Genomic DNA, 12,937 nt, shown 5'->3' with positions numbered 1-12,937 from the left:
AAAAATTCTTTAACCAATGAAAAGCCACGTTTTCAGCGTTTAATATGGCCATGTGTGATCACATTCGCTTTTTTATTCAAGAATAAAAAAGCGAAAGAAGTAGCGCAAAGCAGTGCCCAAATTTAATATTACATTTTATTTTAAAAATATATATCAATAATTTTTAAATAACAACTAAATAAAGACTTTATAAAGATTTATACAAAAAACTCCAAAAGTAACTACTCACTGTAGTTACTTTTGAAGTTTTTTGTATTAATAATGTTTTTTGTATTGATGAAGAGCTCAGCTCAGCTGCTGCTGCAATGCTCAGCTTGATGATTCCCGCGCGTTGTGTTAATTTTCTTGTAAAATAACATTATAAATTACATAACCGAAAAACGTAGTATAGTCTATAGGAGAGAAAATTAAAAAAGTCCATTAATTTTTGATAAATTTTTAGTAAAATAAACATGTTTATGATTGGCATAGGTACGTAATTTCATAATTTTTGAGCCGGATTTTCATTAGGATACTGATGGCTTGAAGTTAGAATTAGTGAAATTACTAATAATTTCACGTATCAGCGTTCAGTATTATGTAAAACTGCGCGTATATATTTTTAAAGTAAATCCGTCTTAATTCATGGAATGTTTATAAGTTTGATCTGTCTACTACCGATTTCAGTGCGTTTCTTTGCGAAAACCGTGTCAAGATGAGCTAGCTGTGATTTAAGTAACTTTTTGAACTTTACAACAAAATATTGATGATTAAAGTGATTTGTTATATTTCTATAATAACTATAAGTGTGTATAACTATAGTGTTTACCTATAAGTGAGTGTTACACTGCTACTTATGTATTAAAAAAGCTTTATGTGTATTGTTAGTGTAAACAGTCGTTGGTGAACCAAATAAATAAATAAAAATAAAAATAAATAAAAACTATCGTGAGAATTATCACACACACACACACACAACCTCACGTCTTTTATCCCCGAAGGGGTAGGCAGATGTGCACATTACGACACGTAATGCCGCTATACAATGTACACCCACTTTTCACCATTTTTTGTTATAAGTCCCATGTAATAGGGGGTGAGCCTATTGCCATATCCTGGATACAATTCCAGACTCCGTGCTACTACTGAAAATTTTTCGAAAATCCGAAAAAAGCCCAGCAGTACTTTGCCCGACCCGGGAATCGAACCCGAGACCCCTTGTTCGGCAGTCGCACTTGCGACCACTCGACCAACGAGGCAGTCCAGAACGTGAGAATTATCTAAATCTAAATTAACTAAAAATACTCACCTACAATAAAGGAGTAGACTGCGCGTCGTCGCCGCGTCTGCGCACACTGCTCATGATGAGGAATCCCTCTGTAACTTGAAATTAGTAGAGCTTTTCTCGTTCATATACGTGTGTGATTTGTTTAAAGATTTTTAATCGATAATTTCGGTTTGTGATAAATACTTTTCTTTGTCAGAGTGCTTTTTTTAAGAGCAATTTAAAAAATAAATGCTATTATTTTATAGAACTTACGCGAAAAATATGATTTAGGTCTTTGAAATATTCTCAATAATTGGTTTCGTAAGAATTTTCCACGAAATACTTATTAGAAAACTTAAAAACAAGATTATTATTATGGATTAAGTCTGTAATCTCGTTTTCCAGTTAGAGAGTGTTCTATGAAAAAAGTAATCAATTTTAACTACCTCTGTGATATAGTTTTTAGATGAAAATGTCACCATGTTGTCAATGGCACAGGTTTACAATATTCGATCATTGGTAATTTGCCTGTGGTTAGAAAGACGACGACGGTGACAATGAGATGAGATGTCACGTAACGTGGCGTCACAAGCTACTCATTACTGTATTTGATTACTGATATTCTTGTTTTTAGTTTTTTTTTTTCATTTTTAATGTATTTAGTCTCTTCTTGTGTTTATTTTTTATTTACTTTTAAAAAGTATTTTAAAAGTTATTCGTATTTTTTTCTACTGTGTCTTAGGTGTGTTGACAAACATACAAATTCACGAACCATCGAATGATGGCGAGGTTGTACTGTAACTGCCTAAAAGCTGTAGCATAATTGCTCATCGTATCGCTCAACGTCATCTCACAACTTGCGATCAGATATTCACATGACCGTTAAAAAATGCAAACAGTGTCCTGTCAAATAATAGGGTTCCGATATCATATTTCTGTATAGAACCCTAAAAACATTGTAGGGTCCACTTTGATTCCTAAGGGAAGCGATTCAATGTCACTTATTGAGGGGAGATGACGACCTTGAAAATGGTCCAAGGGTGTGTCCTAGCAACACCCTGTGTAATCAAACAAATTCAAGGTTAGAGGAAATTGAGAGCAGAAAGTCTGTGTGCTAATTTATTTTGTTCAATATAATATTTATGAGTGTTAAAAAACAACGGAAAATTATTCGATTGTTTTTGCGATTCTAAACAGGGTTTTTCTAAATTTAAGAATTTCGAAATCGTAAGTTCGAATGAGCAGTAAATATTTACTTCTTTGCTAGTCGGTGATCATCATACCAACGATGGAAAGTATCTCATTCTAATAATTGTGTTTTCATTAAACAGGGTTCTTCTAAAATTAAGAATTTTGAAATTGTAAGTTCGTATAAGTATGGATATTTACTTCTTTGCTAGTCTGTGATCATCATACCAACGATGGAACGTATCTCATTCTAATAATTGTGTTTTGATAAACCCAGAAACTATACGAAACGTACGAGGTAGTAGGAGTGATGGAACAACAAGTGCGTGAAATGGAGCCAATCCTCGCAAAGAAAGCAGAGGAAGGTCATGCACTGGTCGCCAAGCTGAAGGTTGAACAAAAAGCCGCTGACCAAGTGAAATATGCTGTTATGAAGGACGAGGCGGAAGCAAAGGTACTCCTAGCATTGGTTTCAAAATTAAGGTATAATAAAGTCTTATTCAGATTTGGATGAATATTAGTATTTTACATCTTTGACGTGACTACCATATTTCTTTAACAACCCATAAAATATGTTTACCCTTTTTGTTCGAAGCCAGGTAAATCCACGACTTAACGTACAGCGTCAATTATGTTGTTTTAGAAGTCTTTATCATCATATTAATTTAACTAGATAAAAGCTGAAGAAGTGAGACAAATAGCAGACGAAGCGAAAGCTGACTTGGCCCTCGCTATGCCGGCTATGGACGCCGCTCAAGCTGCACTGAAGGCACTCAACAAAGCTGACATCAATGAACTCAAAGCCTTCCAGAAACCGCCGGTCCTCGTACGATTTGTCATGGAACCCGTCTGCATACTTCTTGGAGCAAAGTAAGTACAAAAGAAAAGTTGCGTAAACAAAGGATTCAAGTTCTAGAGCAGTCTTTGAAGATCAGATCTAGCTTCCCTAAGAATTTAATTTAAACTCACACAAACAAGATTCCGTCGTCAGCGACTAAAGGGATTTTAATAAAGCAAAGCGCAGTACTGTTTGTATAGAACTACGTCCCGGTCTAAATCTCAAACGTAAGGAGTCGAGTTGTATTCATCCTTTACATCTCTGCTCGCTGAGTTTATTAAATTCAGTGAAATAGGTCCCCATATAAGTACGAATTTGTCTATTCACTACGCTACTGACCGTGATTTTAATTTCTTTAGATTGTTCGAGGTCAAAACTATTGCAATAATGCCACAAGGGCAATGAATGGTTCTATTATAGTAATTTTGTACCAAATTATTTAACATCGTTACCCAATATTGTTAATTCCTAACTATTGTCACAAGCCAACAAATAAAAGAATATTATTATATATTTCGTCCCTACATAGGTTTCTTTAAATTGGGTGTGAGTAATACCAACTCGAAAGGTTGTGAAACTACGTAACAACTAACTAGAAATGTTAAATACGATTTTTATTTATAGCAGTGTTATTCATTGCGCCACCACAAAGTATTAATTTTATTTTGGGAAGGTTTTTCGCAGCTCTTTGCGTCTGGAATACCTAGGTAATATATTCCAGACGCAAAGATAATAATATTTAGCCGACTACAAAAGAAGAGGTTTTCAATATTTATTTCAATTTTACATTTTACATTTTAGTGGTACTAATAGTGAACAACTACCAAACCAACGAGTAGGTAAGCCAATAATCGTACCGAAAAACCAATAATCGTGATTTTTAATCGAACATCTTACCGTAGGCCTGACTGGGATTCCACGAAGAAGTTGTTGGCAGATGTGAATTTCATCGGAAAACTTGAAGATTATGACAAAGATCATATTCCGGACGCTACATTGAAGAAGCTGAAGGTGTATCTCACTCATAAAGATTTCAACCCAGACACCGTCGTAAAAGTATCTAAGGTAAATGCTGCAACCCCACTGTCTTACATTCTTTCCCAATTTAGTAATACCTACTAGGCTATTACACTTTCATAAATCATTTTAATTTTAAACTGACGTCACTCGGAAACTGACGTCTCTCGAAAACTGACGTCTTAGGAACCATCATAAAAGGAATTTTATGGGGAATTCCATACTTTAAATTCTTATGCATTTTTTTCCTGCTTGTGTGCTCTCTTTCCTGTAATTCGATTGAGCAGGATGAAATTAATTAGTCATCATAATATATCAGCCACAAGATCTGAAGCCTCGATCACCTTGTAAGTGGATCCTTTAAAATGAATATAATTAAACTTGCAACGTACTTAAATCGCTTTATCAAATATGTTCCTAGGTATGCCGATCCATGGTGCTATGGGTGCAAGCTATCGACATGTACGCCAAAGTATTCAAAGTCGTGGAGCCAAAGATACTCAAGTGAGTAATATACTTTTTTAATATATTGATACTAAAAAATAATATTTTTTTAATTCACAGCCATTGACTGACATTTGATCAGCTGCGAAGATTTGGCAATACAAGATCAATCATTACGAATACCAATATAAATATGAACCACAAAGTAAATGGAATCCCACAAAAACCATTTTCATGTAAAATGTTAGTTACGAATTAACTACGAGCTACGAATTATAAGCTACGCACTACGAGCTACACGCTACAAGCTACGCACTACGGGCTACTCACTATGAGCTACGCATTACGAACTACACGCTACGACCTACGCTCTACTGGTTAAGTACAATAAGCTACGCACTACAAGCTACGTACAACGAGCTACGTACTACGAGCTACGTACTACGAGCTACGCGCTACGAGCTACGCACTACGAGCTACGCACTGCGAGCTACACACTACGAGCTACGCACTACGAGCTACGTACTACGAGCTACACACTACAGGCTACGCACTACGGGCTACGCACTACGAGCTACGCACTACGAGCTACGTACTACGAGCTACGTACTACGAGCTACGTACTACAGGCTACGCACTACGGGCTACGCACTACGAGCTACGCACTACGAGCTACGTACTACGAGCTACGCACTACGAGCTACGTACTACGAGCTACGCACTACGAGCTACGTACTACGAGCTACGTACTACGAGCTACGTACTACGAGCTACGCACTACGGGCTACGCACTACGAGCTACGCACTACGAGCTACACACTACGAGCTACGTACTACGAGCTACGCACTACAGGCTACGCACTACGGGCTACGCACTACGAGCTACGTACTACGAGCTACGTACTACGAGCTACGTACTACAGGCTACGCACTACGGGCTACGCACTACGAGCTACGCACTACGAGCTACGTACTACGAGCTACGCACTACGAGCTACGTACTACGAGCTACGCACTACAGGCTACGCACTACGGGCTACGCACTACGAGCTACGCACTACGAGCTACGCACTACGAGTTACGCATTACGAACAACGTACTTATAAGCTATATGCTACGAGCTACGCGCTATAAGCTACGCTTTATGAGTTACGCATTAACTAGGAGCGATGTGCTACGAGCTACATACTATAAAAAAATACATGAAAATGTTTTTATGGGAAATTTTATAGTTTGAAAACCAGTTGGCAGTTGAATATTAGGAGACAGGCGAGGCTATTGACCTCTCTGATTTGTCCGAGAAAAACCCAATATTAAAATAATTTATGTGTGGTAAGAGTATTACATAGCATAACCTAAATTCAAGAGTTATGCTGGCAGGCTGTTCTTTATGGTTTTGGCTAAAATTATTAGCGTATCTGCGACTTCTTACTTATGGTATTGTACCTATTGTTCATTAATGATTTTAATTGGTCCTGGATTTTTTATTGGTATTCTTCTTGTACAGAAGTAAATGTGTTATTATATTATTTCCTCGCTAACGGTTTCACACCTGGTGGTTCATAATACCCAATAGGCAGAGTTTGAACCTTGCAACCAATAAGCCTTCGACCAGGGTACCTAAAACTGCGACCAGGCACCGAGGTATGGGCAGCAGGCAGCCATTAAACTCATCGGTAACTTACCTGTGATCCCCAAGCCGCCTGCTAAGCGTAAAGATTAAGGAAGCAAAATACTTTGGACCTTAGGACTGTCAGAAGTCCGTAGACAGGGCCAGGATACATACTTACAAACTTACCATATTAACAGGGGCTTAAACGAAATCCATCATATCAAAAGTTTATACGTCGAACGTCGTAACACGGTTTTTTTATTTACTTTATTTTTTAGTATATAAAAAAATCCAGTCTACTGTTTTAAGCAAAATGTTTCGATAAAATAAAAAAAATGATACGCAAGTGGGTACCAGCTAATCAAGCTATTGAATTAATAGTAAATTGAACAAAATCTTTCTCTATTTTTTATAAAAGTTTATTTTAACTTTAGGTTGTCATCATTCTGTTACTGAACAAAGAACTCTTCTGACTCGGGTATGGAATGAGCAGACTAGTGACAACATTTGCTCAAATACGTTTTAGAAAACTTAAAAGTTAAAACACTTACTTGAAACAAAACAGTTGTAGTCACGTTTAAAATAAAAATGGACCAGACCAACTGAAGTCTCTATTCTTAAATGTGAAATGTGAATCGATTTTACCCACAGACCCACATACCCCTATACTGGTATATCCAGCTATCTAGGTACTGTCTGCGCGCACCCCGTTCACGGTGGCGGTCAAACGATTTAGTTTCTCTGTTTATAAGAGTGTATAAGGGTGTTACACAGATAAACTCAGAATAAGCATCGTAATTATAGCCATTTATTAAGCGTAAATGGACACAAAATATTTAATTATAAATTACTTCGAAATTAGTCAGTACAATTGTAGATAAATGTTCAATATCGTTAGTAGGAGATGACTTGTGATAAAGAAGTGTCAATTTATACCAAGAATTCCATTTAAGGACAAATATTAATTAATTAAAATGTATACAAGATTGGAGGTTCACTTCTTCCACGTATTCTATGATATAAATTAATTTATATTATGAATGCATTAAAAAATGTTTGCTTTTCCTTATAAAATTTTCCTTAATCTGCCAACAGAAAACGTCATCTACTCTACTAACGTTATTAATTAAATGCCAGTATATATTAGATAATAATTTACATTGATGGGTTACATTTATACTTATAGCAATTGTAAACAATAATAATTATGTACATTTACTTAGCGAACACATATCAAAGCAGTTTTGTTGGACTACAGAGTTTAAAAATAGAAATTCGTTGGTTCAAATCACCCTTGTGAGCCGGCTATAGGCTTCTTATATAAACTTACATTAAGCTTTTCAAGTTATAATATAATATGATTTTACCAACAAATCGAATTGAACACATGATTTATACACACAGAGTTCTTACTTCACAAGATTTCACATTACAATTATGTATAAATGAATTCACATTTAATTTTATTTGGTACCACATACACACATTTAGTTAAAAGACATTAAAATTGTATATATAATAATATATAATTATTATGTATAAAGTCAGATACCCTAGAACATAATAATATTTAGCCAGTATTTCGTTTCATTACTTCGGCACCCATAGACACCCGCAACACCAGATGATTTACAAATGTGTTGGTGGCCTTTTGGGAATATTATGTAGTTTAGGGTTTTGGGACGGTGACTGGGACTGGGATTGGGATTGGGCTAATGGGCATCCATTACCCTCACCGACGAAACACAAGTATATTACAAGAAAACTACACAATAACAAAAAACATTACAAATGTAGACACATTATTAATTATCTTTAATATATCTAACACAAAAATCATAAACATGGAATTAGGACGCTACATTTCATTTCAGGTTGCTTATATTATTAAAAATTTAGCATAAATAATATTATTACAACAATTACTAATATTTGAGATAATAATGTTTTTGACTTAAGTCTTACTTGAATATTTGGTCACTCGCTTTTTATAAGATTTTCCTTCTGGGCCGCGAAGCCTTAATGGTTCGTGTTGATACTCGAGTTCGGTCGAGCGATATTGGAGATGCGATTCTACCATTTGATGTGGATTCATGTTGTACCGTTGCATAGGTGTTTCGATGGGACGAAACTGAGATAACGGTATCTGCTCTCGGTATTCACGATTAGTTGGATGCATCTGTCGTCCAGAAGACGTGAAGCTTTTAGGGCCTAAAAATGTCGAAGTTGGATAAGTTGGGTTCATTGGCATTTCGGAAGTGATCGGGGTTTTGAAGGTTGACTGAACCCTCGATGTCATTTTTACTTTACAAGACATCGACACCACACAATTTGCGCTGATTCTGGAGATAACAGTAATGGTCGGTGGCCTTTTGCCGAGCCATACAGGAGACGCTGCTGCTACAGAGGTCGCGTGTTTGGAAGTGATCGTTGGTATTACAGAGGTCATTTGCTGCTGCTGCATTGCTGCTGAATTAGAAGATGAAAGTAATTTGTTGATTACAAATTCCTTAGATATACTAGTTTTTCGGGTCGTAGATCTTATGCATGTAACTGTAGTTGATGGAAGTACAGAAGCTTTTGGTCGTTTAGAACTCCCTATAACTTTACAAAAAGCTGACTTGTTTGATGGCTGCTCTACTATCGCGCTCATGGGCACTTTCGGTGAATATGAAGAAGGTGCACTTATATATATAGTGCATGGCGTCGTGGAGCTTGACAGTGCTGGTATCTCTGTATAGACAAACGATTGGAATGAGAATGACGAAGTATCAACACTCGTAGAAATTGTTGCTGACAGTGGTTGGGGTGGTGGTGGGGCAGTTGCTTCATCTGTCTCCCTCATAGGAAACTGAAAACGGTTTCGTTCATATTTTCGATTTTGTTTTGCTAGTGCAGCGTCGCACTCTGCTTTTCTAAGATTTAAAATATATCGTAATAGAGTTTGTAGCTGCTCGATGCGACCCAATAAAGTATATATTAGGGTATTATCATATGCATGAGGCATTTTCCGCCAATTTCTGCCTACAAAAATTGGTTGCTTATGTTTCGGAGTTTTCTTAATAACTTCGATGATATCGTCCAAATTCTCTTCCTTATCAATCCGATTTATAAGCTCAGCATCTGTTTTCAATTTTCTGTAGAGTAATTTTTTTGCTTTGATAATTTCGTACTCGTCATAATTTTCTAAGCATTTTATTTTTACATATATTTCCGGCGTATGTTCAAGTTCGACTTGAATGTACGTTAACATTTCATTAATTATAAAGGAAGGCATTGAAAATGATCTACTAAAGCACACGAAATAAAAAGGTCGGCGCGAAATTAGTGTCCCGGTAGCGCAAACACGTGCGGCTAGGTTCACGCGGTGCGGAGTACTAGTCAACGCGGGAAAATATTGCTCGACTCCTGTTGAACCCGCTTGACTGGTCCCTTATTTTGTGCGAACTTTTTAGTAAACCGTCGTTTAGCATCACTAGGTAGTCTAAGTATAATTATTTACTAAATACTATTAAATGTACAATTAAAACCTTGATATAGAATTTATATAGAATTTCTCTTTTCAAACGGGTTTGCTTTTCTTGTAACTTAAATATTTCTTTGTTTGCACAGGCATAAAGAAGCGGCTAGTATCCTGAAGAATGTAATGGCTGTACTTAGGGCTAAACAGAAAGAAGTAGAAGCTATCGAAGCTCAACTTGCTAAAATGATGGACGAACTGAGGGTACGTATAATAATTATATATTTCAGGGTTCCATATTTGAAAAGGAAGAAACGTAACCTTTATAGGCATTTTTATCTTAAAAACACGCCGATATATCGAATGGAAAGTGCGTAAAAAACAAATATGTAGTCAATTTATGATTCCTTGAAACTGCAAAAATCCTTAATTTATTTAAGATAACGACTTCTCATAAGTATAATCTATATTTTACTGCCGACACAATTATTATTAATTTAATTTATTGTAAATAAATATCTCTGTGGCAACAGCGCCCAAACGTATGTCACTTAGGTACTACTCATTGGTCTTCGTTGGTTAGGTATGATATAACAAAATCTATAAATCAGCCTAAGTACGATGGTTAATCATTTTTCATCAGTATTCATCTGATGCATTTTATTTAATAACATTAGGAGGGATTATAATAAGGATTGATACTCTTGTATCATATGGAATCTGTAAAATATCCAATAACTTCTACATCGTAGAGACGTCCTTTGCAATTTTTTTGTAAGAAATGCCATTCTATAATTCTTTGTATGTACAGAACCCTTGATGGGCTTCCCTTACTCACTGTTGTTTGTAAATGCAAGGCCATGGGCGGAGCTTCTGAAATCCTGATCAATGACTCTGTCTGCCTCACTCAAAGTACACAAGCGAGATGCAATACAATATGGCACCTGCCTATCCCTACATTCGCACATGATGTGTTGAATTGACGCACTTCCTCCCACACCCAAACCCATGGAAGGTAGTAATCAATACCCGCCTCCCTTTACACATAAACATTTAAGTACTTGTATGTATTTAATTTTTACTTACTTCTGAGATTTCAATATGTTCCTGTTTTCATATTTGTACTAATACTCCGGATCAAACAAAGTCTATTATAATATGTGGTTTGAATATCGGTCGTAAATGGCTACCAAAAGTATTGGTTAATAAGGAAGTCATATCCCCAAAAACTTAGACCAAGAAAATCTATTTAGACGTGTAAAGATCGTTAGGACTTATTCTATTTCTATGAAAAAATGCAAGCATTTTTTGTTTAATAGTTTATTAGTTAAATGATAATTTAGCATTATCTAACGCCTTGAAAAAATAATTAAGCTTGTTGAAGAAGAGCGCACGAGATTGCAAGCTGACGTTGACTTGGCAGCCGCGCGGTTGTCCCGGGCCGGAAGGCTAACTCAAGCTTTGGCGGACGAACAAACTCGCTGGGAAGACAGTGTTAAGGTATCGTTAAATCTACAGTTTATGTTTATATATAAAGTTGAAGAGAGCTGAAGTTAGTTTGAACGGTATAATCTCTAGAACTACTGGTTTGTATTGAATAATTATTTTTCTATAAAAGGTATAGGCTATGCACCATCACGCTACCATCGATAGATGCCGAACAGCGGATGAAATCGTGCGGGAGTCAATAATTATATTAAAAATAAAAGCTCCAACAACATTAATAATTTGTCAAATGCATAGCATTTGACAGATTTCGAGCAGGAGCGCTCTCAAATATTTAATTAATTAAATTTTTAACTGTATTTTCCTAATGACTGACAAGCTTGGAGTTTATAGTCAGTTTACTATAATTTTACTTAGAAGAGGCCTGCAGTCCAGCAGTTGTCTGACAGGGACTATAAACGTGATGATAACTACAGATCTTGAGTACATTCAACAGGCGGCGTCGAAAGCATTGCACTGTACTACCGGGGACATTATTATAGCGTCTGGTTGCATTGCCTACTTCGGCGCCTTCCCTTCAAACTACAGGCGGGAATTAGTGGTCAAGTGGATAGATCAGTGCACGGAATTGAAAATACCGGCTTCTGAGACTTTCGAGTAAGTATTAAACTGAAGACAAGACAGAGGCCATGTCTGTGAACCAACTATTCATATAGAAATACTGTTAGTATTGTAAACTTTGGCGCCAAACAGTAATTGTATACGGAAATGAAAAAGGACACAAGTAATTTTTAGTTAGCCTATAAATTTCGACTAGAGTTATGCCCGGGCCACTAAAGCCAAACTCGTGTCCCACCTCCCCTCTCATCCCAACAGTAGTTAGGTCACGCACACAAGCCTAATTGTTGCTATGCAACGCTCTTATAGTGCACCCCCCAGTCGCGGTACCTCCCTAGCTTTTGCGTGTGGTAGTGAGATCACAGAGATGCCGACATATTCAGTAAATCTATAATAATATCAGATCATACAACGTTTGTGTGAGTAAATATGCACTAGTGTTCGACATTCAGCTTCCGATGCTTTTATTTTTAGTCTACTCACACTAACACAAGTCATAAGCCCTGATCGATATTCACTGCAGCCTCCAGGTACCTGGGGCTTGTTTAAAAGCAAATGTATTTCTCTATGTTAGGGAATTTGGGCGACTTTTTGTCTTGTTACTTGAGTACTTGTTATTCTTCCGTCCTTAACCAGACTCAATTTAAGCGTAACAGTACTTCGTATAATCCGAGGTCGAAACTAATTACGTCCCTGTGCAGTAGTAGGCCATTTTTTTTTGTGGGGGGAAAATCATCCAATAACTTCTCCCGCCTTGGGCGAAGCGAGAGGGAGTGTCAGACTCTTACTGACTAAAAACTATCCCGTTCCTTCTCCTGCCCTTCGAGCCGGAGCCCCGGTAAACCCGCTAGGTAGTCCGCAGCTCCGGATCAGAGTAGTAGGCCAATGGGACAAGCAAAATCGAAATTATATACAGTTTTCATAATATACACTTAAACACGTGAAATTTATGTCGTTTTCTTTCTTTTCTTTCTTGCCTAAACACCTTGCCCTAAGGAGTACTTTCGATGCATAAAGTAAAAAAAATCGGTTTATTTACTTTAAGCATTTTACGCGTATGTATTATTA

At 36.7% G+C, this 12,937-nt stretch overlaps 1 protein-coding gene across 1 annotated transcript in view; it reads left to right on the top strand.

The window, feature by feature from the left end:
* Positions 1–12,937, top strand: part of LOC118269503 (dynein axonemal heavy chain 6) — a 66,794-nt gene that overhangs the window by 32,079 nt on the left and 21,778 nt on the right. The window contains exons 44-50 of the mRNA XM_035584674.2: positions 2,712–2,888; positions 3,108–3,304; positions 4,175–4,337; positions 4,711–4,793; positions 9,958–10,069; positions 11,180–11,305; positions 11,748–11,908. Coding sequence (XP_035440567.2) covers positions 2,712–2,888; positions 3,108–3,304; positions 4,175–4,337; positions 4,711–4,793; positions 9,958–10,069; positions 11,180–11,305; positions 11,748–11,908 — 1,019 coding nt within the window. The remainder of the gene's footprint in view (positions 1–2,711; positions 2,889–3,107; positions 3,305–4,174; positions 4,338–4,710; positions 4,794–9,957; positions 10,070–11,179; positions 11,306–11,747; positions 11,909–12,937) is intronic.

This window comes from Spodoptera frugiperda, chromosome 25, assembly GCF_023101765.2.
Source record: "Spodoptera frugiperda isolate SF20-4 chromosome 25, AGI-APGP_CSIRO_Sfru_2.0, whole genome shotgun sequence".
NCBI classification, from domain to species: domain Eukaryota; kingdom Metazoa; phylum Arthropoda; class Insecta; order Lepidoptera; family Noctuidae; genus Spodoptera; species Spodoptera frugiperda.
This window is presented reverse-complemented; position numbering and strand designations above follow the sequence as displayed.